Raw genomic sequence first — 27,632 nt, forward strand, 5'->3', positions numbered from 1 at the left:
ATTATTAATGTTCTGAAGCAGCAGGTCCATTAAAGGGTTTATGGTTTTATTACATATTTTATAATAATTGGGTCGGAGACCGGATTATCAGAACAGAGGTAGAGGGGAACAAAACGTCAGCCTGCAGACAGACAACATGTTCTATACACTGACAGACAGACAGGAGTGTGTAGACAGGTTCAGCTTTGACATAGTGTTGTAGAAATAGCTAGAGAGACAAATGATGCAAAAGACATATGAACAATACACCACCTACAGAGGTATGGGACATGTGAGACTTACAAACACACACAAATATAATATACATTTTGCAGACTGTGGTAACGATAACTTATCTATCTCTGGCTGAAGACTGGTAACGATAACTGTTATCTATCTCTGGCTGAAGACTGGTAACGATAACTGTTATCTATCTCTGGCTGAAGACTGGTAACGATAACTGTTATCTATCTCTGGCTGAAGACTGGTAATGATAACTGTTATCTCTGGCTGAAGACTGGTAACGATAACGTATCTATCTAGTTGCAGACTGGTATCTATCTCTGGCTGAAGACTGGTAACGATAATGTATCTATCTAGTTGCAGACTGGTATCTATCTCTGGCTGAAGACTGGTAACGATAACTGTTATCCATCTCTGGCTGAAGACTGGTAACGATAACGTATCTATCTAGTTGCAGACTGGTAACTATCTCTGGCTGAAGACTGGTAACGATAATGTATCTATCTAGTTGCAGACTGGTAACAACTGGTATCTATCTCTGGCTGAAGACTGGTAACGATAACTGTTATCTATCTCTGGCTGAAGACTGGTAACGATAACTGTTATCTATCTCTGGCTGAAGACCGGTAACGATAACTGTTATCTATCTCTGGCAGAAGACTGGTAACGATAACTGTTATCTATCTAGTTGCAGACTGGTAATGATAATGTATCTATCTAGTTGCAGACTGGTATCAACTGGTATCTACCTCTGGCTTTCCGTTTCCTTCTAACAGTCACGTGGCTCTTCCAGATGTATATATTTCTCCTCTGCAGCAGTTGATATAGTATGTTGTGTATCAGAGGGCCCCTACAGACAGTCCCTGTGATCTGTCCATCTGAACTAAAGTAGCTTTTATCATCTGGTCAGCAGATTCATTCTCAGTACAGTAACTGGCCTTAACTGGTACAGTAACTGGCCTTAACTGGTACAGTAACTGGCCTTAACTGGTACAGTAACTGGCCTTAACGCAACACAGCTACTCAACAGCCAATCGTTTATTTCCCTCAATCAACCAATCCGTACTGGCTTGACATCAGTGGTCGAGGACATCAGTTATTCTATACATTACCAATATCTCCATTAAAACAATAACTAGTAAGTCCATTATTTAGGACTTTAAGTAGTCCTATGTAACACCATCTCCATGGAAACCAAATATATATTAGATGAACAACAGTATGTATATTAAACTCTATTTCCCATGATGCCCTGGGCTCTCTCTACTTCCTGTCCAGCTTGTTGGTGGCCACCATGGCTTTGACGTCAATGGGCCTGGCAGCAACAGCTGCTGCTGCCTTCTCCTCCTCCTCCTGCTGCCACAGCAGGATGGGGCTGACGCCTGGGTTACGATTCTTCACATTGGCCTCCAACTGGGCATCACTGGAGAGGAGGGAGAGGGAGAGGGAAGAGAGAGAGAAGGGGCGGTGAGAGACAGAGGGGGGAGAGAGAGACAGAGAAGGGGAAGGGGTGGTGAGAGAGAGGAGAGGGGGAGGAGAAAAGAGGTGAGTGTAGATGATCACTCATATTGCACATCAAGACCACTGCTGTTGTTGAATTTCCATGATCCTCCAAGTCCAGCGGAATGTCTCTGGTAAAAGGAGAGCGATGCAACACATGATACTATCTCTATAAACTGTCTGGAGGGGACTTGGTCGAGACAGGTGAATGTTTCAGTCCAATAAACAATGATATTGTGTAGGTGCAGAATATCCTGCAGCGTCTTACGTGAAGACGTGAGGCGACGGGACCAGAGCCCTCTTCTGCATGTCTTTGTGGACCGGAGACTTGAGATAACGGTAGAAGGTATCCTGGGACAGAGACAGAGGAGGGGACATTATAAAACATGTCTTTGTGGACCGGAGACTTGAGATAACGGTAGAAGGTATCCTGGGACAGAGACAGAGGGGACATTATAAAACATGTCTTTGTGGACCGGAGACTTGAGGTAACAGTAGAAGGTATCCTGGGACAGACAGAGGGGACATTATAAAACATGTCTTTGTGGACCGGAGACTTGAGGTAACAGTAGAAGGTATCCTGGGACAGACAGAGGAGGGGACATTATAAAACATGTCTTTGTGGACCGGAGACTTGAGGTAACAGTAGAAGGTATCCTGGGACAGACAGAGGAGGGGACATTATAAAACATGTCTTTGTGGACCGGAGACTTGAGGTAACAGTAGAAGGTATCCTGGGACAGAGACAGAGGAAGGGACATTATAAAACATGTCTTTGTGGACCGGAGACTTGAGGTAACAGTAGAAGGTATCCTGGGACAGACAGAGGGGACATTATAAAACATGTCTTTGTGGACCGGAGACTTGAGGTAACAGTAGAAGGTATCCTGGGACAGAGACAGAGGAGGGGACATTATAAAACATGTCTTTGTGGACCGGAGACTTGAGGTAACAGTAGAAGGTATCCTGGGACAGACAGAGGAAGGGACATTATAAAACATGTCTTTGTGGACCGGAGACTTGAGGTAACAGTAGAAGGTATCCTGGGACAGACAGAGGAAGGGACATTATAAAACCTTGAAGTTTTAATGTATTTTATTTGCAGCACCTCTGCTGCTAAAAAAAAGAGACACAAAAAAGTAAAATAATATTTCATTGAGTGCAGGGTTTTCCTTTGGAACCCGGCACCCAAATACTTCTCAGTTACTAGAACCTTCTGAGTTGAGCCAATTCCTCATTCTGACGTTATGAAACGGACAATCTGGCGTTCCGGCCGTGCGTCATGACAACTAACTTTATATGATCCTGCTCACCTTTGTTTACTGTGCGTTGTGTTATAGAGGTCGTTCAGTGAACGATGCTGGTGTGATGAATAAGCCTGTCCCCTCTGTTTGGAGGGACTAATACTACACACACACACACACCTTCTTCATGAGCAGGAAGATGTGTGTCTGAGCAGCGTCGAGGACGTAGCGGTGAGGAACAACCAGGCCCTTCACCGTCAGCCCCATGGTACGACCATCAATGTTGATCCATCGAGGAGCTCCAGGTTTCAGAAAGGTGCTACACACACACACACACACACACACACCAAGGTTAAAAACCAAGAAGCAACTCTCTCTGTCACACACTCTCCAGTGTAACTCACTTGAAGATGAACTGGGATTTCTCTGGTATGGCAGATGCTGCTCCCCACCTCATCTCCTCAGCTGCCTCGTAAAACGCCATGTTCTCCGCTGCGCACGCACGCACACGCACACACGCACACACGTGTGGTTAGTAGAAATGCTAGGTTAGCTGAGCTGCATACTACAGCATGCAAGGTAAACCGTAGGGTGCATCCTAAATGAAATGGCTCCCTATTCCCTACATATGGCACCCTATGTAGTGCACTTTGGGATGACTCTTTCCTCCCTTGCGTCGTCTGTTGGAGGAACTATTCATCTTTCCTCCCTTGCGTCCTCTGTTGGAGGAACTATTCATCTTTCCACCCAGTATGCTTTGAGGAGGCAAGGAAAAAGGACACAAGGAATCGAGAAAAAAACAAATTGAGGAAAGAATGTGTTTTTTTATATTTTATTGTACCTTTATTTAACTTGGCAAGTCAGTTAAGAATAAATTCTTATTTTACAATGACGGCCTGCCCCGGCCAAACCCTAACCCGGACATGCTGGGCCAATTGTGTGCCGCCCGATTCCCGATCACGGTCGGTTGTGAAACAGCCCAGGATCGAACCAGGGTCTGTAGTGCCGCCTTTAGCACTGAGATGCTGTGCCACTCGGGAGCGATTTGACCTCTGACCTCATTAGGGCTTGTGTAAGGAAAAAGTATATGTGTGTGTGTGTGTGTGTGTGTGTGTGTGTGTACTGACCACTGTGCTCCTTCTTGAGGAAGAGCTTGAAGTCGACTCTGCCTCGTGGGTCACTGATCAGCTCCCAGAAGCTCAACACCCAACGCTCCACACTCAACTTAGTGGGGATGTCCACACTGATGAAGAGAGAGAGAGGGAGAGGAGGAGAGAGGGGGAGGAGAGAGATTGGGAGGAGAGAGATTGGGAGGAGAGAGATTGGGAGGAGAGAGGGGGAGGAGAGGGAGGGAGGAGAGAGGGAGGAGAGAGAAATTCTAATGAAGTCATCATGATCTTCAATCAAGACTTTGATCAGTAGAATCAAGTGTATTTCTACTGGGCCGGAGCAAAACTGTGCACCTGTGTTCAGTTGCCAGAACGTACCTTCTTGAGTTGAGTTGCCAGAACTCGTCACTGTCCGTTATCCAGGGGTTGCTGGGGACAGGGGTCGTCAGGAACGGGTCGTGATTGTGGTGGGTTGTCACGTACTTGACAAAGCTACGGAGAACAGAGGGGACAGAAACGTTGTGAACCTTCATCATACGTTGTCATCCCAAAAATAATCATATATATACAATAAAATAACTTCTCTCATTATACTGTAACGTTGGGGGTTATTTTATTTAGGACGGGTCTTACATTTCTGAACACAATTATAATGTTACTGGTCTCAGTCAGTCAGTCAGTCATTCAGCCAATCAAAGAATCAAATGACCAGACACAAACACAACCTATCAATGAATGAATGTGTGCAGTGTATTGAGAAGGACTTACGCTGTGAGGGACACAGACGATTTGACAGCTGACCTCATTAGGGCTTGTGTAAAGAAAATGTTCTGGGGAGCAGGAGAGAGGAGAGGATAGAGGGGGGTAAATAAGGAGGAGAGGAGGACATGAGGAGAGGATAGAGGGGGGTAAATAAGGAGGAGAGGAGGACATGAGGAGAGGATAGAGGGGGATAAATAAGGAGGAGAGGAGGACATGAGGAGGAGAGTGAAGAGAGGAAAGGAGGAGGAGGAGGAGAGGATAAATAAGGAGGAGAGAAGAGAGAAAAGAAGGAGGAGAGAAGAGAGGCGAGATGAGGAGAAGGAAAGAGGAGTGAAGAGAGGAAAGAAGGAGGAGAGAAGAGAGGCAAGACGAGGAGAGGGAAAGAGGAGAGAGAAAAGAAGGAGGAGAGAAGAGAGGCAAGACGAGGAGAAGGAAAGAGGAGAGGAGAGAGAAAAGCAGGAGAGAAGAGAGGCAAGACGAGGAGAAGGAAAGAGGAGAGAATGAGAGAAAAAAAGGGGAGAGAAGGAGAGAAGAGAGGAAGGGGAGAGGAGGACAGGAAGGCGAGGAGAGGAAGAGGAGATACATGATATGCCTGTAATTTCTGTACTTAATCTATTTTCTACACAAACACAAACTTGAGGGCATTGGGTTATTCAGGTATTCCAGTGCAGAAGTGATGTCTTACGGTTCTCCTGACCATGTCGAAGGTTAACACCTGAAAACCAATGAGAGAAGAACAGCTTGTTATCACAGGCTACACCACAGTCACAGGCTACACCACAGTCACAGGCTACACCACAGTCACAGGCTACACCACAGTCACAGGCTACACCACAGTCACAGGCTACACCACAGTCACAGGCTACACCACAGAGTGAAGGTGTGTTTGTGTGTGTGTGTGTGTGTGTGTGTGTGTGTGTGTGTGTGTGTGTGTGTGTGTGTGTGTGTGTGGTTTCGTATAAACCCTCCTCTCGACAACAGGTGAAGGATGTGATGGAATAGAATCTGAAGGAAGAGACGACAAAACAAACTGTCAAATGAAGAGCAGAGAGAGAAAATACAAACCCTCCAACCCAAAAAGGACTGTGGTGTTGAAAGCTTTGACTATGTACAGACTCAGTGAGCATTGCCTTGCTATTGAGAAAGGCCGCCGTAGGCAGACCTGGCTCTCTAGAGTAGACAGGCTATGTGCACACTGCCCACAAAATGAGGTGGAAACTGAGCTGCACTTCCTAACCTCCTGCCCAATGTATGACCATATTAGAGACTCATATTTCCCTCAGATTACACAGATCCACAAATAATTAGAAAACAAACCCGATTTTGATAAACTCCCATATCTACTGGGTGAAATACCACAGTGTGCCATCACAGCAGCAAGATTTGTGACCTGTTGCCACAAGAAAAGGGTGACCAGTGAAGAACAAACACCATTGTAAATACAACCCATATTTATGTTTATTTATTTTCCCTTCTGTACTTTAACAATTTGCACATAATATGACATTTGTAATGTCTTTATTCTTTGGGAACTTTTGTGCGTGTAATGTTTACTGTTCATTTTTGTTTATCATCTACTTCACTTTCTTTGGCAATGTTAACATATGTTTTCCATGCCAATAAAGACCTTGAATTGAAATTGAGAGGTAGAGAGAGAGGTAGAGAGTGGGGTAGAGAAGTAGAGAGAGAGAGAGAGAGAGAGAGAGAGAGAGAGGTAGAGAGAGAGCGGTAGAGAAAGAGAGGTAGAGAGATACAGAGAGGTAGAAAAAGAGAAGTAGAGAGAGAGAGGTAGAAAAAGAGAAGTAGAGAGTGGGGTAGAGAGTAGTAGACTCCCTGCTAATCCTCAGTAATGTTCTTAGAGCTCTGAGAAGCAGGTGGTTCTCTCTCTCTGTCTCCTCTCTCTGATTATCTTCATTCTCTCTCTCTGATTATCTTCATTCTCTCTCTCTCTGTCTCCTCTCTCTCAACTTTCCCTTCACTCTCTCTATTCAGTCTCCCACATCTCTTCATCTCAGACTGGTGGAGTGATGACATATGTGGTGGCAGGTAGCCTATCGGTTAAGAGTGTTGGACCAGTAACATAAAGGTTGCTGGTTCAAATCCCGAGTCAACTAGGTGAGAAATCTGCCCTTGAACAAGGCACTTAACCCTAATGGCTCCTGTAAGTCTCTCTGGATAAGAGCGTCTGGTAAATTACAAAGATGTCAAATTGAAATATGACAAGGGAAAGAATCCCCCCCCGATCTGCATGGGCACATGTTCGAAGCACTCGATGCGAAGCAAATTAAGCACTGCTTTCACCCAATACTGATACGTCCAAATAACCAGTGACGAAAACCCTGAAAGAAACCTGAATGAATACTGCTCGTTATTACGTGTCCTACTCAGTCCTGGCAGATTCCCTCTGGTTTCCACACAGAATCTGCCTATTGGAGATCACATTATAACACCTCCTACCACCTCTCAACATAGTTCCAACGTCAAACTCTTTTATTTGAACCTCAAACCAGGAAGTCCAAAATAAATCCTATTGAGATAACAAGGATGCTTCCCAAACGACAACACATTATACACTTAGTGGAGAAACATTATGAACACCTGCTCTGTCCAGGACAGACTGACCAGGTGAATCCAGGTGAAAGCTATGATCCCTTATTAATGTCACCTGTTAAATCCACTTCAGTCAGTGTAGATGAACGGGAGGAGACCTGGTTAAAGAAGGATTTTTAAGCCTTGAGACAATTGAGACATGGATTGTGTATGTGTTGCCATTCAGAGGGTGAATGGACAAGACAAATTTAAGTGCCTTTGAACGGGGTATGGTAGTAGGTGCCAGGTGTACCGGTTTGTGTCAAGAACTGCTGGGTTTTTCACGCTCCACAGTTTCCTGTGTGTATAAAGAATTGTCCACCACCCAAAGGACATCCAACTTGACACAACTGTGGGAAGCATTGGAGTCAACATGGGCCAGCATCCCTGTGGAACACTTTCGACACCTTGTAGAGTTCATACCCCAACTAATTGAGGCTGTTCTGAGGGCAAAGGAGGGGGGGACAACTCAATATTAGGAAGGTGTCCTTGATATTTTGTACACTCAGTGTATAATGTACAGGGTGCACTTGGGACCCACTCTGTTTTACAAGGGAAATGTCTCAGACAGCACAGTACTCACCTGTTACCTCCTCTGCATTGGGGTCAATGAGACGGTCCAGCCCATAGTCCATGGCACTGTGTGTCCGACGCTGTGGACACACCAAGCACCTGTTTAGTCAGTCTGATGTGCTGTAGCTCAACATATTATCTCCAGAGTCTGGAGCACAGAACCCTGGGTAAGGAACTGGAGCACAGGCCCCTGGGTAAGGAACTGGAGCACAGGCCCCTGGGTAAGGAACTGGAGCACAGACCCCTGGGTAAGGAACTGGAGCACAGACCCCTGGGTAAGGAACTGGAGCACAGGCCCCTGGGTAAGGAACTGGAGCACAGGCCCCTGGGTAAGGAACTGGAGCACAGGCCCCTGGGTAAGGAACTGGAGCACAGGCCCCTGGGTAAGGAACTGGAGCACAGACCCCTGGGTAAGGAACTGGAGCACAGACCCCTGGGTAAGGAACTGGGGAAACTCTGCAAGAACCATCAGCTGACATATGATCATGCTGCATTTGAATGGTCTCCAATGAGCATACCGATGTTTTCCAAACAGATCTGGCACCAACATCCTCAATCATTGTTCATTTTGAATGAGAACATTATATTACTTCTATTTAATTGTTTTTATTTAACCCTTAAGTCGACTGAGAACACACTCTCAATTACAGCAACGTCCTGGGGAATAGTTACAGGGGAGAGGAGGGGGGGGGGGGGGGGGGGGGGGGATGAATGAACCAATAGGAAGCTACTTGAACATGCTCCAACTCCTTTCTGCCTCTAATTAGTCTTTTTGGAAGTTTTTCCTGGTAAACCCTTTAGTTGTATTTTCCTCAGTGTTGTCAATCACCTCTCCTAGTTCCCTGCTGCAGCGTGGAGGCCTACCTGAACTGAGTAACAGGTTGTATTTTCCTCAGTGTTGTCAAGCACCCCTCCTAGTTCCCTGCTGCAGCGTGGAGGCCTACCTGAACTGAGTAACAGGTTTCATTTTCCTCAGTGTTGTCAAGCCCCCCTCCTAGTTCCCTGCTGCAGCGTGGAGGTCTACCTGAACTGAGTAACAGGTTTCATTTTCCCCATGTCCTAAAAACACCTCATATCTTTTTCCCTGTGTTCTATTACATCACACATAGTCCTTGGCGATGTTCTCCCCCCCCAATTTTTCAACTGACGACCCCTGTTAGTTCTCATGTAGTGGTTGACTGACAGCCGTGTGTAATAAAGAGTTACACATTAAATAACCTAAAAGTATACACTTGCCTCCGAGCTGTTTACTACCACATCAAACTTTACGGAGGAGTCAATTCCATCACGAAACAGAGTCACAGTGAATGGAGAGACAGCAGGACTAGACGCTATGGAGCTCATAGGCTGACAGCAATAATATCCTGTCCTTGTGGACACACACACACACAAACGCGTTGGTGGGTCTGTACTCACTGGTGGCCTGTGTACTATCCAGTAGGCTCTCTCCTGACAGTCCAACACCACTCTGTCTGGCTTCTTCCTCTCTTTATTAGCCCTGACACAGACAGACAGACAGACAGACAGACAGACAGACAGACAGACAGACAGACAGACAGACAGACAGACAGACAGACAGACAGACAGACAGACAGACAGAGACAGACAGACAGAAACAGGAGAGAGACAGACAGGAGAGACAGGAGACAGAAACAGTCAGAACACATATCGGAGAAACAGACAGGGGAAAGGAGGTAGATACAGGAAACAAAGACAGGTCACTATTGAATTACACCTGGTCTTGGGGACCCACAAGGTGTGCAGACTTTTATTCATCCAAGCACTAACACACCTGATTCAAATAATCACACAGCTCTTGATGAGGTGAATCAGACATGTTAGTGGTGGGCTGGATCAAAAGCCTGCACAGTGTGTGGGTCCCTACCAACACATAAACAGCGGTGTAATCCAGTCTTCAGACAACAGACGGTTTACATACTTGTACTGTTCTGTGGCCTGCATCACGATGAAATCCCACTTGGGGTTCATCCATTTGTGGAGATTGTCGTAGTGTTGCTGTTGAAAACAATAGATGTTTGACTAAAATAACTCAGTCAAATAGACAGACGACAAATCCCCCGGAGATAAAATGACAGAAACATGTGTAAAGAAATATCTAGCTCCTCAATCCTGCTTTGTAACCCCCCAGACAACAGAATATAACCAACACCAGCCCTTAAACCACCACTATCGCCCTATGGGCGAGACAGCTACTGCACCTGACATTAACATGTTAGTCGTTTAGCAGACGCTCTTATCCAGAGATAGCTAGCTGAGACAACCACATATCACTTATCCAGAGATAGCTAGCTGAGACAACCACATATCACTTATCCAGAGATAGCTAGCTGAGACAACCACATATCACTGTCGTAGTAAGTGGGATTTATTTAAGATGTGCATTTCCCCCCCCAGTCTTTGTTTCCCACCCGTAGTACCTGCTCATAGGGCTCCAGCATCCCCTTCTTCCGGATGTTTCTCCTGGCCAGGTAGACGGCTTCAGGGAGACAGAGGGGAAGTATACGACACGTTATTTACCACATCTTTACCTCAGCCAGGTGCAGAAAAGTGGGTGAATACATCACCAGCTTGTCTACGTGAGAACATGTGACTCAGAATGTTATCGTGTCACTATCTTAACGAGCTGGAACAACAGTCACACTAACAAGTAGCTGACAGGGCTTAAAAACAGCTGTCATTGAAACACTGACGATTCATGTTTGCTTTTCCACCCACAATCTGGATTCCCTCCACAGCCTCCTAGAGGATCTAGATACTTTTCCTAACCTCTCTGGATTACAACCAAATTGTGATAAGTGTACTACTATGTTACGTACTGGATCACTAAAAAATATATAACTTTTACATTACCGTGTAGTTTAGCAATAAAATGGTCTGACGGTGAAGTTGACATACTCGGTATTCATATTCACATAAGAAATTATCTCACTACAATAATACATTTTAATAGAAAGTTAGCAAAAATAGATAAGATGTTGCTACCATGGAAAGGAAAATACATGTCTATTTGTGAAAAAATCTCCCTGATGAACTCTTTAGTCACATCCCAGTTTACCCTGGTTAACTCTTTAGTCACATCCCAGTTTACCCTGGTTACTTCTTTAGTCATATCCCAGTTTACCCTGACTAACTCTTTAGTCACATCCCAGTTTACCCTGGTTAACTCTTTAGTCATATCCCAGTTTACCCTGATGAACTCTTTAGTCACATCCCAGTTTACCCTGGTTACTTCTTTAGTCATATCCCAGTTTACCCTGACTAACTCTTTAGTCACATCCCAGTTTACCCTGGTTACTTCTTTAGTCATATCCCAGTTTACCCTGATTAACTCTTTAGTCATATCCCAGTTTACCCTGATGAACTCTTTAGTCACATCCCAGTTTACCCTGGTTAACTCTTTAGTCACATCCCAGTTTACCCTGGTTACTTCTTTAGTCATATCCCAGTTTACCCTGACTAACTCTTTAGTCACATCCCAGTTTACCCTGGTTAACTCTTTAGTCATATCCCAGTTTACCCTGGTTACTTCTTTAGTCATATCCCAGTTTACCCTGACTAACTCTTTAGTCACATCCCAGTTTACCCTGGTTAACTCTTTAGTCACATCCCAGTTTACCCTGATTAACTCTTTAGTCATATCCCAGTTTACCCTGATGAACTCTTTAGTCACATCCCAGTTTACCCTGGTTAACTCTTTAGTCACATCCCAGTTTACCCTGGTTACTTCTTTAGTCATATCCCAGTTTACCCTGACTAACTCTTTAGTCACATCCCAGTTTACCCTGGTTAACTCTTTAGTCATATCCCAGTTTACCCTGGTTAACTCTTTAGTCACATCCCAGTTTACCCTGGTTAACTCTTTAGTCATATCCCAGTTTACCCTGATGAACTCTTTAGTCATATCCCAGTTGACCCTGGTTAACTCTTTAGTCACATCCCAGTTTACCCTGGTTAACTCTTTAGTTATATCCCAGTTTACCTATTTGCTTATGGTCTTGCCTACACCTAGCGACCTGTTATTTAAATTATATGAACAAAACATATTTCATTTATTTGGAAGGGGAAGCCAGACAGAATTAAGTGGGCCTATTTATATAATAAATATGAACTTTTAAATATTAAAGCAGCTCTCACTAAAGGCTTCAGTCATACAAAAGTTATAGTTAAATCTGAACTGGTTCTCTAGCAGATTAGTAAGAATGTCTCACACCATGTTCAAGAATGGCCTTTTCCCCTTTATTCAGATTACAACCTCTCACTTTCGGTTATTTGAAAATGAAATAATCTCCAAAATATTGCTATTTTTAAAACAAGCCATAGAAAGTTGGTTGCAATTTCAGTTTAATCCACCAGAAAAGACAGAACAAATAATACCACAAATATTATGGTTAAACTCAAATATTCTAATTGATTTTTAAAAAACTTTATTTTTTGAGAAAAAAAAAAAAAAGTATAATCTTTGTAAATGATATCATAAATAGGACACAGCTAACATAAATATATGGGAATGTCTGCTCTACCCAAAATTACAACCAACTGATTGCAGCATTACCACAAAAATGGAAGAGGCAAGTGGAAGGGGGAGAAAGTAAGGAAGTTATCTGTCGGCCCTGCATTAAAGAACAACGTTGGTTACAGAAAATTCTGATAAATAAAAAAAAGTGTACCCGTTTCATTTAAGGACCAAAACATTGACAGCTGTGCCATAGAGACCGCTAAATAATTGGGAATAATTTGATCTACCAACTCCACGTCACAGTGATACACAAAACAATGCTGGATTCAAAACTTTGTTTTTACATTTACATTTTTTATATAAAATTCTTGCAATCAATAGAATGTTTTATATATGAGGAATACAACCATCCCAGCTCTGCAGATTTTACTGCGAAATCATTAGATTGTCTGTTTTGGTACTGTCCATATGTAGCTTGTTTTTGGTTGCAGGTTCAGGAATGGCTGAAGAATTGCAACATTTACCTGGAGCTACATTTACCTGGAGCTACATTTACCTGGAGCTACATTTACCTGGAGCTACATTTACCTGGAGCTACATTTACCTGGAGCAACATTTACCTGGAGCAACATTTACCTGGAGCAACATTTACCTGGAGCTAACTCATCAGATAGCACTGCTGTTTTTTTTTAATTCATTGAAAGAATCAGAACTTTTGTGACATTACAGCACAGTTGAAAAATATATGGCAAATAGAAATCAAAACTGGATGGTCTTCAGAGACAGATGGGAGGGGTTGAGTGTAGCTGAAGGATGGGACTAAAAACAAACAAAAGATAACTATTGTAAAATATACTGTGTCCGTAAAATATATATAATATGTATAAGATGGAAGTAGAAGCCTAAGTGTTGTTGTCCATTAGTTTACTCCAATTAGGGGAGGGGTGGCAGGGTTAGGGGAATATAATGAAGGGAAAAATATATTTATTTTTAAATATAGAGTGTGCAAAGCTGTCATCAAGGCAAAGGGTGGCTATTTGAAGAATCTCAAATATAAAATATATTTTGATTTGTTTAACACTTTTTTGGTTACTACATGATTCCATATGTGTTATTTCATAGATTTGATGTCTTCACTATTATTCTACAATGTAGAAAATAGTTAAAATAAAGAAAAACCCTTGATGGTGTAGGTGTTCTAAAACTTTTGACCGGTAGTGTGTGTATGTATATATATATAAACTCAGCAAAAAAAAGAAACGTCCCTTTTTCAGGACCCTGTCTTTCAAAGATAATTCGTAAAAATCAAAATAACTTCATAGATCTTCATTGTAAAGGGTTTAAACACTGTTTCCCATGCTTGTTCAATGAACCATAAACAACTAATGAACATGCACCTGTGGAACGGTCATTAAGACACTAACAGCTTACAGACGGTAGGCAATTAAGGTCACAGTTATGAAAACTTAGGACACCAAAGAGGCCTTTCTACTGACACTGAAAAACACCAAAAGAAGATGCCCAGGGTCCCTGCTCATCTGCGTGAACGTGCCTTAGGCATGCTGCAAGGAGGCATGAGGACTGCAGATGTGGCCAGGGCAATAAATTGCAATATCCGTACTGTGAGACGCCTAAGACAGCGCTACAGGGAGACAGGATGGACAGCTGATCGTTCTCGCAGTGGCAGACCACGTGTAACAACACCTGCACAGGATCGGTACATACGAATCACCTGCGGGACAGGTACAGGATGGCAACAACAACTGCCCGAGTTACACCAGGAACGCACAATCCCTTCATCAGTGCTCAGACTGTCCGCAATAGGCTGAGAGAGGCTGGACTGAGGGCTTGTAGGCCTGTTGTAAGGCAGGTCCTCACCAGACATCACCAGCAACAACGTCGCCTATGGGCACAAACCCACCGTCGCTGGACCAGACTGGACTGGCAAAAAAAGTGCTCTTCACTGACGAGTCGCGGTTTTGTCTCACCAGGGGTGATGGTCGGTTTCGCGTTTATCGTTGAAGGAATGAGCGTTACACCGAGGCCTGTACTCTGGAGCGGGATCAATTTGGAGGTAGAGGGTCCGTAATGGTCTGGGGCGGTGTGTCATAGCATCATCGGACTGAGTTTGTTGTCATTGCAGGCAATCTCAACAGGGAAGACATCCTCCTCCCTCATGTGGTACCCTTCCTGCAGGCTCATCCTGACATGACCCTCCAGCATGACAATGCCACCAGCCATACTGCTCGTTCTGTGTGTGATTTCCTGCAAGACAGGAATGTCAGTGTTCTGTCATGGCCAGCAAAGAGCCCGGATCTCAATCCCATTGAGCAAGTCTGGGACCTGTTGGATCGGAGGGTGAGGGCTAGTGCCATTCCTCCCAGAAATGTCCAGGAACTTGCAGGTGCCTTGGTGGAAGAGTGAGGTAACATCTCACAGCAATAACTGGCAAATCTGGTGCAGTCCATGAGGAGGAGATGTACTGCAGTACTTAATGCAGCTGGTGGCCACAGCAGATACTGACTGTTACTTTTGATGTTGACCCCCAGCTTTGTTCAGGGACACATTATTCAATTTCTGTTAGTCACATGTCTGTGGAACTTGTTCAGTTTATGTCTCAGTTGTTGAATCTTGATATGTTCATACAAATATTTACACTAAGTTTGCTGAAAATAAACGCAGTTGACAGTGAGAGGACGTTTCTTTTTTGCTGAGTATATATATATATATATTTACCAAATAAATATATGGGAGATTGGAAATGATGCAGCCAATTACATTGATAGAAGCCACAGTCTATCTGCAGTATTGAAGCTGATCTACCCACTCATTTATTATTTGTATAAAATACATAAAAAATAAGTATCTGTCAGTGACTGGACATTCACTCTCCTTTCACTACAGAAGATAAACCCACCATAGTCTATGTCCTCAGACGGGCCACTACAGAAGATAAACCCACCATAGTCTATGTCCTCAGCGGGCCACTACAGAAGATAAACCCACCATAGTCTATGTCCTCAGCGGGCCACTACAGAAGATAAACCCACCATAGTCTATGTCCTCAGACGGGCCACTACAGAAGATAAACCCACCATAGTCTATGTCCTCAGACGGACCACTACAGAAGATAAACCCACCATAGTCTTTGTCCTCAGCGGGCCACTACAGAAGATAAACCCACCATAGTCTATGTCCTCAGACGGGCCACTACAGAAGATAAACCCACCATAGTCTATGTCCTCAGACGGACCACTACAGAAGATAAACCCACCATAGTCTATGTCCTCAGCGGGCCACTACAGAAGATAAACCCACCATAGTCTATGTCCTCAGCGGGCCACTACAGAAGATAAACCCACCATAGTCTATGTCCTCAGCGGGCCACTACAGAAGATAAACCCACCATAGTCTATGTCCTCAGCGGGCCACTACAGAAGATAAACCCACCATAGTCTATGTCCTCAGCGGGCCACTACAGAAGATAAACCCACCATAGTCTATGTCCTCAGACGGGCCACTACAGAAGATAAACCCACCATAGTCTATGTCCTCAGCGGGCCACTACAGAAGATAAACCCACTATAGTCTATGTACTCAGACGGGCCACTACAGAAGATAAACCCACAATAGTCTATGTCCTCAGACGGGCCACTACAGAAGATAAACCCACAATAGTCTATGTCCTCAGCGGGCCACTACAGAAGATAAACCCACCATAGTCTATGTCCTCAGCGGGCCACTACAGAAGATAAACCCACCATAGTCTATGTCCTCAGCGGGCCACTTCTGCACGGGCCAGAAATAAGGGGTCTGAGGAAAGATTGGGACAGACAGTGACATGAAGATTAGTCATTTGCTCTGCCTCTGACACGGGTAGTTACAGGGAGATACAGGTAGGTTGACACAGGTAGTTACAGGTAGATAGACACAGGTAGTTACAAGGAGATAGACACAGGTAGTTACAGGGAGATACAGGTAAATAGACACAGGGAGATACAGGGAGATACAGGTAGTTCCAGGGAGATACAGGTAGATAGACACAGGTAGTTACAGGGAGATACAGGTAGATAGACACAGGTAGTTACAGGGAGATACAGGTAGATAGACACAGGGAGATACAGGTAGATAGACACATGTAGTTACAGGGAGATACAGGTAGATAGACACATGTAGTTACAGGGAGATACAGGTAGATAGACACAGGTAGTTACAGGGAGATACAGGTAGATAGACACAGGGAGATACAGGTAGATAGACACATGTAGTTACAGGGAGATACAGGTAGATAGACACAGGTAAATACAGGTAGTTACAGGTAGATAGACACAGGTAGTTACAGGGAGATACAGGTAGATAGACACAGGTAGTTACAGGGAGATAGACACAGGTAAATACAGGTAGTTACAGGTAGATAGACACAGGTAGTTACAGGGATATATAGGTCGATAGACACAGGTAGTTACAGGGAGATAGACACAGGTAAATACAGGTAGTTACAGGTAGATAGACACAGGTAGTTACAGGGATATACAGGTAGATAGACACAGGTAGTTACAGGGAGATACAGGTAGATAGACACAGGTAGTTACAGGGAGATAGACACAGGTAGTTACAGGGAGATACAGGTAGATAGACACAGGTAGTTACAGGGAGATAGACACAGGTAGTTACAGGGATATATAGGTCGATAGACACAGGTAGTTACAGGGAGATAGACACAGGTAAATACAGGGAGATACAGGTAGATAGACACAGGTAGTTACAGGGAGATACAGGTAGATAGACACAGGTAGTTACAGGGAGATACAGGTAGATAGACACAGGTAGTTACAGGGATATACAGGTAGATAGACACTGGTAGTTACAGGGATATACAGGTAGATAGACACTGGTAGTTACAGGGATATACAGGTAGATAGACACAGGTAGTTACAGGGAGATACAGGTAGATAGACACAGGTAGTTACAGGGAGATAGACACAGGTAGTTACAGGGAGATACAGGTAGATAGACACAGGTAGTTACAGGGAGATAGACACAGGTAGTTACAGGGAGATACAGGTAGATAGACACAGGTAGTTACAGGGAGATAGACACAGGTAGTTACAGGTAGATACAGGTAGATAGACACTGGTAGTTACAGGGATATACAGGTAGATAGACACAGGTAGTTACAGGGAGATACAGGTAGATAGACACAGGTAAATACAGGTAGATAGACACAGGTAAATACAGGTAGTTACAGGTAGATAGACACAGGTAGTTACAGGGAGATACAGGTAGATAGACACAGGTAGTTACAGGGAGATACAGGTAGATAGACACAGGTAGTTACAGGGAGATACAGGTAGATAGACACAGGTAGTTACAGGGATATATAGGTCGATAGACACAGGTAGTTACAGGGAGATACAGGTAGATAGACACAGGTAGTTACAGGGATATATAGGTCGATAGACACAGGTAGTTACAGGGAGATAGACACAGGTAAATACAGTGAGATACAGGTAGATAGACACAGATAGTTACAGGTAGTTACAGGCAGGTACCTGGAAGCGGTAGAGGGTGCTGTCGGGGACCAGGACCAACGTCCTGTGGTTCTGGAGGGGGTAGATGTACCCGTAGGCCACCAGCATGGTCCCAAACGCCTGGGCCTCTGGTGGAGGGAGGGGGGAGGAGAGGAGGGGGAGAAGACGAGTGGAGAGGAGAGGAGGGGGGGGTGAGAGTTCATATATTATCAAAGCTCTTGGTTATACTGTCGTTTACAGCATTTAACTAGTAGTGACTTGCTTGCATAATAACATGGTAATGAAGTAGTAATTACATTAAAAAAATACATTTTATTGTGTTGGATTAATTTATATAAGTACCCAGCCAAATCCATTCCTAGAGTCCAGTTGCTTACCTTCTGTGGTAACCTTCATTTTGGTGACGATCCATGCTAAAATGTCCTGCCCTGTGTGATGGATGACAAGTGAATATTGATATTCACAGCATGACAACAGAGGCTCTCACAGGCCTGGTCTACACACAGACTATCTGTTGAAGGTACTACCTGGCTCAGACACAGTGCAGAATCCATCCCTTAATAACAATGTGTGGGAGTTTATGCCGTATAGCTTAACTTGTGATTACATTGGTCACTATATATCTGTCTGTTTGTCATGAAAAACTACAAATTACAATAACAACCAGCACTGAAGCAGGAAGTACCATGACTGTGATGACAATTTCCTGTCTGTCACATGGTCCTTCCTTCCCTTTATCTCCAGCCCTCGTCCCAAATGGCACCCTCTTTCCTATATAGTTTGGACCAGGGCCCATAAGGCTACGTAGTGCACTATGTAGGGAATAGGGTGCTATTTGGGATGAACAGGAGGGCTGGAGATGAAGGGAAGGAAGTACCATGTTACTATGTTATTCCCTATATAGTGCTCTAGTTTAGACCACGCCCATAAGTCTTCGCAGTGCACAATGCCATTTGGGATGCAGGTCTGATCTTTCCCCCCTGGCCCTGGTCTTAGCCTGGGATTAGAGGGCAGCTTGGGAGCACAAAGCACCCACACAGATCTGATCCAATTGACAGCTGTCTTATATAACCTTCAGTAGCAAGCCTGGCAGGCGGTCTATAAGACAGTCTGCCGCAGCTCTAGAATCTTAGCTAGTCCAATAACTACCCACAACTTCCCAGAATTATGTGTTTTTAAATAACAACAATGTAGCATTGATGGGAGGTGTTTCCCTACTGTTTCCCCTACTGGGCAGCACCGCTATCTAGCTTTCTGTTGGCTTCAGTTGAATGTTTGGGTTGTGTCAGCTCTGCTACATGGCTACAGTTGAATGTTTGGGTTGTGTCAGCCCTGCTACATGGCTACAGTTGAATGTTTGGGTTGTGTCAGCCCTGCTACATGGCTACAGTTGAATGTTTGGGTTGTGTCAGCCCTGCTACATGGCTACAGTTGAATGTTTGGGTTGTGTCAGCCCTGCTACATGGCTACAGTTGAATGTTTGGGTTGTGTCAGCCCTGCTACATGGCTACAGTTGAATGTTTGGGTTGTGTCAGCCCTGCTACATGGCTACAGTTGAATGTTTGGGTTGTGTTATCCCTGCTACATGGCTTCGGTGGCCATATTTCACTCCACCAGGAAAAGGATCCAGGGCAACACATTGTAACAGTATAACAGAGATGGGAGGGGATATTGTTTGAAGAGATCTGTCTCTCAGTGGGGCGGCCATCTGGTGCTGTGAGTCTCTGGACTCACCGTTGATGACGTGTGGGATGATGGTTACGTTGAGTTTCTGATCGGCACCCTTCACCCCACTCTTAGGATCCTGCATCTCAACCACAAACACCTCCACCTGGAGCAGGGTGGTGGGAGAGAGGACAGACACCCACACTCAAAATACACTTTGGTTTGTTTCAACGAAATGGAAGAAAACAGTCCTATCAGGTCAAAGGTCATAGTGATGTGTTCTGTATGATACCTCTGACCTCTGAGATGTGGAGGACCTGATTGGCTCAGAGCCATTTACCCCAGCTGTCCAAGCAGCTAATTGGTTTAGAGCAGTGGTTCTTAAACTTTTTTAGCTCGAGACCCAAATGAGAAATTGACCGTCCTCCTGTGACACAAATGGTCCACCAACGACCCGAATGAAGAAGAAATAGTGGGTGATTATAGATGTATTCTCATAACTCACGACCCACCTCTCACATTACCCAGGGCCAACTTTGAGTCCTGACCCACAGTATAAGAAAGCCTTGTTTAGAGATTAGATTGAGATTGGATCTCTGAGAGGTCTACAATCTCTTCGCTGTAAACAAAATAAATATACAGTAGCCTACAGGTCATGAAACAATAGTGTGAGTCTAGTAGCATCTTTAGATGAAGCTATGCAGTTTACCACATTGAAAATCGCGATGACTTCACAGCTGTTCCATTTGTAATTGGAAGGGAACGGGACTATGAGCGGCCAAATCCACCAAATTAGAACCTCTTGCGAAAAATAACATTTTACAATTAACTTTTACAAACCAATTGATTCGTTTTTTTAAGACATGAAAGGGGAAATTTAAACAACAATCTTGAAGCTCCTCGTGAATTTACTGTAAACTATAATAATATATCAACTAGTAGGCTATCACCAGCCCACCTAAAATCAATTGACATGATGTGAACTTTTAGTTCATCTAAAGTATATTACCTTTTTCTCAAAACATTTAAAAGTACTGATAAATGACGTAAACGTACTGGTAGGTAACCTACATTTTTTAGGCATGCCATCCGTGGTCGGTAGTGCTGACCATAATCTCTCAGTGTCCTAATTGTCATGTTTGCGGTCAGTCGATACGCGGACCTAAAGAAGAAAATCCAAGTATGAAATGTTGGAAAAAAAGTGATCACACAGGTATAATGGTATACCCGGGGCTGGGACCGAAGCCTGTTCCGTTGACCGCGCGTCAGAGATTGCGTGAGAGGGGCCAGAATGCGCGAGGACGGATTTATCAACCAATGACAGCTCGGCTAAACTCTGGTTTAATAACCTGTTACTTGTGACATTGACAACAACATACGTCACACCATCAAGCAACTATCAATTTGGTGGCATTATGGCAGTAAAGCCTTGAATTGAAATGTAACAGTATTTGGATTATCGCCTATTGAAATATAGAAATATTTTTTTTAAATCCACGTTAAATATTTGTCGCCCCAGAATGTGGTGAAAGAGAAAGGGTAAAAACAATCAACTTTTTTTTGCGATCACTTCACTGGATGATCAAATAATAATAATTTGTCACAGATATACTTTAATTTGATCTCTCATTTAGGCCTATGAATTTCACAGGTAAACTAGGGCTAGCCAACCTTAACCACAGATGGTGCCAAAACCGATACCCACAGGTGAAGGTGTCGGACCGACATGACTCCCCGGGTATACACTGCCCTCTAGCGCACCCAGGTGGTACTGCTGATAAATGCATGATATTAAATTATGACGACCTGCATGCAGTGCACCCTTCTGATGTGTTGTCATGTTGTAACCAGTGTATATCTCACCTCCACGAGACCACATCCGCGAGGTTGAGTGTAGACGAGAGTGTTCGGAGTGAATCTTGTTGTTACGTGCCTTTCTTTGTTTGTTGAAATCCATGCTTTTTAATAAAACGTTAATCAAATACAACCACCGACTGTTTATTTTGTTGCCGTTTCTCCAAGATGGCGACTCGTCTTTCTAAGTGAGGCACAATGTGTGTAGGCTATGGTTTGTTACTGTATTATAGGTATGATTTTTCAATTGTGTTATCAACTATTATTCGCAATTACCTTTTGAACAAATTCCTATATTGAAATACCTCTATCCATAAATAACTTGTAGGCTGGCCAAAAACAATGAATTTCAGTTACTCTAGAAATTGCAATGAGTGGGCTTCAAAGTGAAACAAAATCAGAGGATATGGGCAATCTAGACCTTTTGTCATCCGCCCAAACATTTATTCACATTGAGAAAATTCTATTACACTGGCCCGGGTTGAACCGGGCAATGGCCCGTTACATCATCGGGCGAAAACTGCGAGGGAGGAGCACCCTTCTCAAATCAAACAGCAATCTGCGCCGCTCGGTCATGTTGTCAACAAGGCAGCTAGGTGCATCGTCCAAAAACATACATCTCTTTTCCGTAAAATAAATGTAAGAATTTTCATACTAGTTTTCATTGGGAAGGCAGATAAATCGTTTTTATCAAAAGCAATCACTTTTGCATGTAAAAATACAGAACCAAACTCATCACTCCACGTGCTTGAATACGTCACTTTTGTTTTCAGCCGACTTCGCCGTCGTCGGCCAGAGCGTGTTACCTGGCTCAGGCCCGGGAGGCAGCCCGGTTCCAAAACGAATGCAATCACTTTTCACCCGGTTTAAACTCCCCTTGCCGCGGTAACCAGGCCAGATAAACGAACCCCCTCACTGTGCTAGGCCTGTGCGCGCTCACACACCCGTTATCGTAATCTCGCCCCGCCCTCGAGTAGACTCTAGTCGCTAGCCTCAAACCAACTCTCTCTACTGTATCGATGAAGTTGTTTCAAAGATGGCGGATTTCCTGCCGTCCCGGTCCGTTTTATCAGTATGTTTTCCAAACTGTGTCCTCACGAGTAACGAGGCAGAACAATTAAGGATATCTAAAGAAATAGACAAAAGTATTTCGCGGGATAAGACGTACGTGAAGCGGCTGGTGAAGATTCTGCTACTCGGAGCGGGAGAAAGCGGCAAGTCTACTTTCCTGAAGCAGATGCGTATCATCCATGGTCAGGACTTCGATCAAAGGGCAAAAGAAGAGTTCAAGGCCACGATTTTTAGTAATGTAATTAAAGGTAAGGCACTTTAGGTTGTTCGTTGTACTTTATACAACGCCACTGGTGAGTTTTTCGGGGCCTTTGTTGATTTATTTGCTCTGTTCAAGAGTTCATGTCTGAGTGGGAAGTAACCAGCCAGCTAGTATGCTAACAGTATCCGTAACTTGCGCTTGGTATGCGTTGTTAGCTAGCTATGTTGGGAGGACGGGCGTACTCACATCTGTTTCTTCGCTAGCCTAGTTAGCTAGCTAACACACACAAAGCTAGAAGAAACGCCCATGTTATTTGAAAGTGTTTGTGCAGAGTGGGATTTGAAGAGATGAGGCCACACAGACAGAGCGGGGTTTCCCTTTGAACATGATTCAGATGTCTGAATATATCTTCTGATATCACGCGTATTGTTTGTCCCATGTCAGTATTATTCAGGGGTGGAAAATAGTATGACAGTTTATCAGCTGTTTTTATCAGGCAATTTACCCAGCTAGCAGTAAGCTTTGGCTAACTAATGCGCAAGCTAGCTTTGTTTCTGTAGTTAACTTATTTATAAACTTATTTGAGTGTTAAAAAAAAAAAAAACATGAATCTTGAACAGTCATAGTGAAATAACTTGGTAGCTAGTTTGGAAATCAGAAAGCTTAAAATGGTTTTAATCACAGCGGATATAACAAGATGAAGTATATCCTAACCATCATTGCACATATTTTAGAAAACGTCATGCATGGCATATCTGACTTTTCATGTTATGGAAACCTAGCCGTATACGAGGACTCGGATGGGCATCCTAGGGGATTCAAATGTGGAGACGGATAATAAACTTAAATGTTTAGGGTGGTTACTGAAGGTAAATATGTCATTAGTAATTCCTTGTTCGTTGGTGCGGAGTGTATACTGAACAAAAATATAAACGCAACAATTAAATATTTTACTGAGTTAGTTCATAGAAGAACATCAGTCAATGGAAATAAATTCATTAGACCCTAATCTATTGATTTCACGACTGGGAATACAGATTCATCTGTTGGTCACAGATACCTTAAAAAAAAAAAAATGGGCCTCAGGAACTCGTCACGGTATCTCTGTGCATTCAAATTGCCATCTGTAAAATGCAATTGTGCTCGTTGTCCGGGAGCTTATGCCTGCCCATACCATAACCCCACCACCACCATGGGCATTCTGTTCAGAACGCTGACATCAGCAAACTGCTAGCCCACACGACGCCATGCATGTGGTCTGCGGTTGTGAGGCAGGGTTGGACATACCGCCAATTTTTTTTAAAATGACGGAGGTGGCTTATGGTAGAGAAATTAACATTCAATTATTGACAAAGAAGACATGCTCACTAACAGTGGTGTAAACAAATTTGTGCACAACATTTGAGAGAAATAAGCTTTTTGTGCATATGGAACATTTCTGGGATCTTTTATTTCAGCTCATGAAACATGGGACCAGCACTTTACATGTTGCAGGTATATTTTTGTTCAGTGTATAATGTGTGAATATATGTAGTTATAGAAACCAGAGGTGGCTGGTGGGAGAAGCTATAGGAGGACCGGCTCATTGGAATGTAACTGTGTAAAATCTGTGGTTTCCATATGTTTGATACAATTCCATTTATTCCATTCCAGCCATTACAATGAGCCCGTCCTCCTATAGCTCCTCCCATGAGCCTCCTCTGATAGAAATCTCGGAACCGAACATTTCTTCAAACCTGCACTATAAAGGTGTTTACACGTGATCAGCACTAAACGGCAGTTGAACCGCAAGAAAATCTGGCTACCGTGTAGAGACGAGCGGTCCCGGTTGTTGTCAGCTTGAATATTATCATTAAAACATTGTTTGATTGGTTGGCAAGATGAACTCTGTGCATTGGTTGACCATGTGCTACGGCCGCTCAAGACTTCAGCTAATTTCATCTTCTGGTGCTGAGCCAGCAGTGCCGCCGCTGCCCGCGGGAGCGAGCACCACGTACCTTGCCACTTCCGTTTTGGCACCCGCCGCCCTACTCTTATTGAAGTCTATGAGACCTTTGCCTGTTGCCACGACATTTCCATACAGATATCCACACATTATACAATCAGGACCGACCGACAAGGAATCACGGATTATTGATATACCTTCAGTAACAGGATTTTCGTTAAAAATACGTCCCCTTAAAAATGTGGCAGTTATTTTTTTTTGCCTCAGCGTTTTAACCACCTATGACGCCCATGTGCGGAAACACTGCGTCCTTTATAGGGCAACTCGAAACCATGTTTTGAGGCAGTGATGTGATCACTCATATTCCAATTGTTTGTATTCACCCAGACAGTCTGTCAAACTTGCTAGCTAGATCAATTGGTTATTTCTTATTTTACTGTAAATAATCTTTACTTGTCAGACCCCCCCCGAATGTTGAGTGTTTTGTTGAAAGTTTAACACTGGTGGATTTCAGTCACGTTTTGGTAAACTGAGGCATTAGGCCTAGCTGTATAAAATCTGAAGAGAGAGAGAACATGAAAGGGGTGTTTCTGCCTCCAACTTGCGTGGTCATACCAGGTCTGGTAGTCGTGACAACACAGCCCTGCACACACGAGTCAACGATATTACCAGAGATGTACAGCAATACTACAGTCAGATGACTCCTGTTATGCAAACAAACATATGTTATGGGGGTGAAACCGCTCTGGGTGGTTCCCCCCCTAGTTGGCTACTTTGTTCATTACGCAGACTACTTTAGGTTTCCTGCTACACACTGGTTTGTTGGTGTAGCAGTCCTGTGGAAATAAATTAATTGTCAACTATACAATTTTAGTCATTGTGTTTGTTTTTTTGACAACTTTTCCCTTTGTGAGTCGTTGATCACAATGAAGCTATTTATCTTAGATCTGTCATACAGACTAAACTCTTCCATTAATGTCTTCTTGACAGGTGCACACTTGTTGACACACCGTTTCTCAGAATTCCTATTAAAGGACCATGTTGAATCATTGTGTTAATTTTAGATGGGTACTTTACTGTTATTTGATCATCAGACATGGAGGATATCCCCAGTAGCTCTGCCTGTGTGGGTGGATGCAGGGGGTTCCCAGCCTCACACGATGATGTCATATCCTTACTGTGAAATGCATGAAGGAGGGGGGGATATATACACACACAGACAGATGGAGACAGGAGGTTAGGTCCTACCTGTGGGTGATTGGCTAAGCCCAGGCAGGATCCCCATGAGGAACGCTGTGTATTGTCTTCTGTGACAGATGAATGATGGGAGTCCTGAGGTTCGTCCCAAACGGCTCCCTATACACTGCACTAACGTTTTGACCAGCGCCCTATGGACCCTGGTATAAAGTAGTGCACCGCTTGGAGACGAAGCCCCTGATGACGCTGCTCTGTTCTCATCTTCAGCGTCCCTCTTACAGGAAATATAGATATAGTCTATAGACCTGGTGGTGAAAGGCCTGTTTTTAGGACGTTATCGCATCTGTCTTCTATTTGTAAACAAAGGGCCTTGGCTCATCATGTTATGATTTAAATTCTTTAATCCATCTCTAAATCTCCCTTCTGCTAAATCTCCCTCTGTTAAGTCTTCAGTTCTGACCTGGGGGGGGGGGGTGTTTGTTTTAGCTAAATCAATGGTCTGTCCCTGTCTCCTAAATCTTGTTGTACTTATTTACATTCTACAGGCCAGGCCTGTTTTTCTGGACTGTATTTTATCCCTAAGAAGTGATACTATCTACCCTCCCTTTGTCTCTCTGGAAGAACAGCCTAGTGCATGTCTGGATAGTATAGCCTGAGTCTAGACGTGGCACCCTGTTCCCTAGATAGATGGCATCCTGTTCCCTAGATAGATGGCACCCTGTTCCCTAGATAGTGTACTACTTTTTGACCTGGGCCCGTAGGGTGTTTGGTCAGAAGTAGTGCACTATATGGGGAATAGGGTGCCATGTGGGCCAACAGGCTGACAGTGTCAGATTTTTGTCCAGCCATCTCGTGAGGAGCTAGCAGGGGCCTCGTGTGTTGCACTTCCTCTTGTGATGTCATAGATGGATGGACGGGGGTGGTGTTAGATCTAGGCTGAACTCTCCCAGCGTGAGTCAACTCTTTCAGTTATTAAACAGAGATGTTAGCACAACTTTATTTTAAAAGCCTCTGAGTCTCAGTGCTGATCTAGGATCAGATACCCCCTGTGTTATTCATTGATCTAATAGGCAGAACTGATCCTAGACCAGCAATGTCGCCTACTCTGAGATGCTTTGTGAATATGTGCTATGAACACCTGTTCAGTCTAGGGCAGGGTTGCCCAACCCTCTTCCTGGAGATCTACTGTCCTGTAGGTTTTCAGTCCAACCCTAATTTAGCATATCTGATTCAGCTAGTTAAGGTCTTGTTGAGCAGCTAATTAGTAGAATCAGGTGTGTTTAAATTAGGGTTGGACTGAAAACCCACAGGACGGTAGATCTCCAGGAAGAGGTTTGGACTGAACCCACAGGACGGTAGGACTCCAGGAAGAGGGTTGGGCAGCCCTGGTCTTTGGGTTTGATAGAACAGGTTGAGTTCCAGGAGTCAATCTGTTTAGTCCTTTCTGAATAACTGGTTGATACCCTGTAAGCCCTGAGCTGATCCTGCCTTTGCGTCCCCAATGCCACCCTATTCCCTACATAGTGCACTATGTTTGAGCAGAGTCCTATGTGCCAAAGTCAAAGCCTTGATGATTAGTTGTCTAATTGAATCCGGTGTGGCAGATTAGGGCCCAAGGAGACAGAAGGGGAACCCTGATGTAGGGAATCGGGTTCCATTTGAGACTGTCCTCTGCTCTGATCCACAGAGGC

The 27,632-nt window shown here is 44.0% G+C and overlaps 2 protein-coding genes across 3 annotated transcripts in view; one reads left to right on the top strand and one right to left on the bottom strand.

The window, feature by feature from the left end:
- Positions 1–47: 47 nt before the first annotated feature.
- Positions 48–21,400, bottom strand: LOC120044126 (regulator of G-protein signaling 9-like). The gene is made up of 16 exons (XM_038988717.1): positions 21,374–21,400; positions 19,742–19,838; positions 18,385–18,435; positions 18,029–18,135; positions 16,238–16,289; positions 10,438–10,496; positions 9,945–10,015; positions 9,416–9,497; positions 7,996–8,079; positions 4,844–4,905; positions 4,454–4,567; positions 4,094–4,209; positions 3,371–3,458; positions 3,147–3,285; positions 1,991–2,073; positions 48–1,645 (listed from the first exon to the last, which is right to left on the bottom strand). Exons 1-16 carry the CDS (start codon positions 21,398–21,400, stop codon positions 1,486–1,488), a joined length of 1,392 nt encoding a protein of 463 aa, XP_038844645.1. The 3' UTR covers positions 48–1,485.
- A 1,092-nt stretch (positions 21,401–22,492) lies between these two features.
- Positions 22,493–27,632, top strand: part of LOC120042580 (guanine nucleotide-binding protein subunit alpha-13) — a 45,200-nt gene continuing 40,060 nt past the window's right edge. The window contains exon 1 of one of the 2 annotated variants that reach the window (XM_038987413.1): positions 22,493–22,845. In XM_038987413.1, the coding sequence (XP_038843341.1) occupies positions 22,563–22,845 (283 nt within the window). In that variant the 5' untranslated portion in view covers positions 22,493–22,562. The remainder of the gene's footprint in view (positions 22,846–27,632) is intronic. The other variant, XM_038987405.1, reaches the window with a different exon arrangement.

This window comes from Salvelinus namaycush, chromosome 3, assembly GCF_016432855.1.
Source record: "Salvelinus namaycush isolate Seneca chromosome 3, SaNama_1.0, whole genome shotgun sequence".
In the NCBI taxonomy this organism is placed as follows: domain Eukaryota; kingdom Metazoa; phylum Chordata; class Actinopteri; order Salmoniformes; family Salmonidae; genus Salvelinus; species Salvelinus namaycush.

Excerpts from the sequence above, each read along its gene's own strand:
- LOC120044126 (XM_038988717.1), bottom strand. The coding sequence starts at position 21,400 with ATGTCGGTCCGACACCTTCACCTGTGG. Across the intron at positions 4,210-4,453 it reads TGGCAACTCAACTCAAGAAG|TGTGGACATCCCCACTAAGT; the intron begins GTACGTTCTGGC and ends TCTCTTCATCAG. Across the intron at positions 3,286-3,370 it reads AAATCCCAGTTCATCTTCAA|CACCTTTCTGAAACCTGGAG; the intron begins GTGAGTTACACT and ends GTGTGTGTGTAG.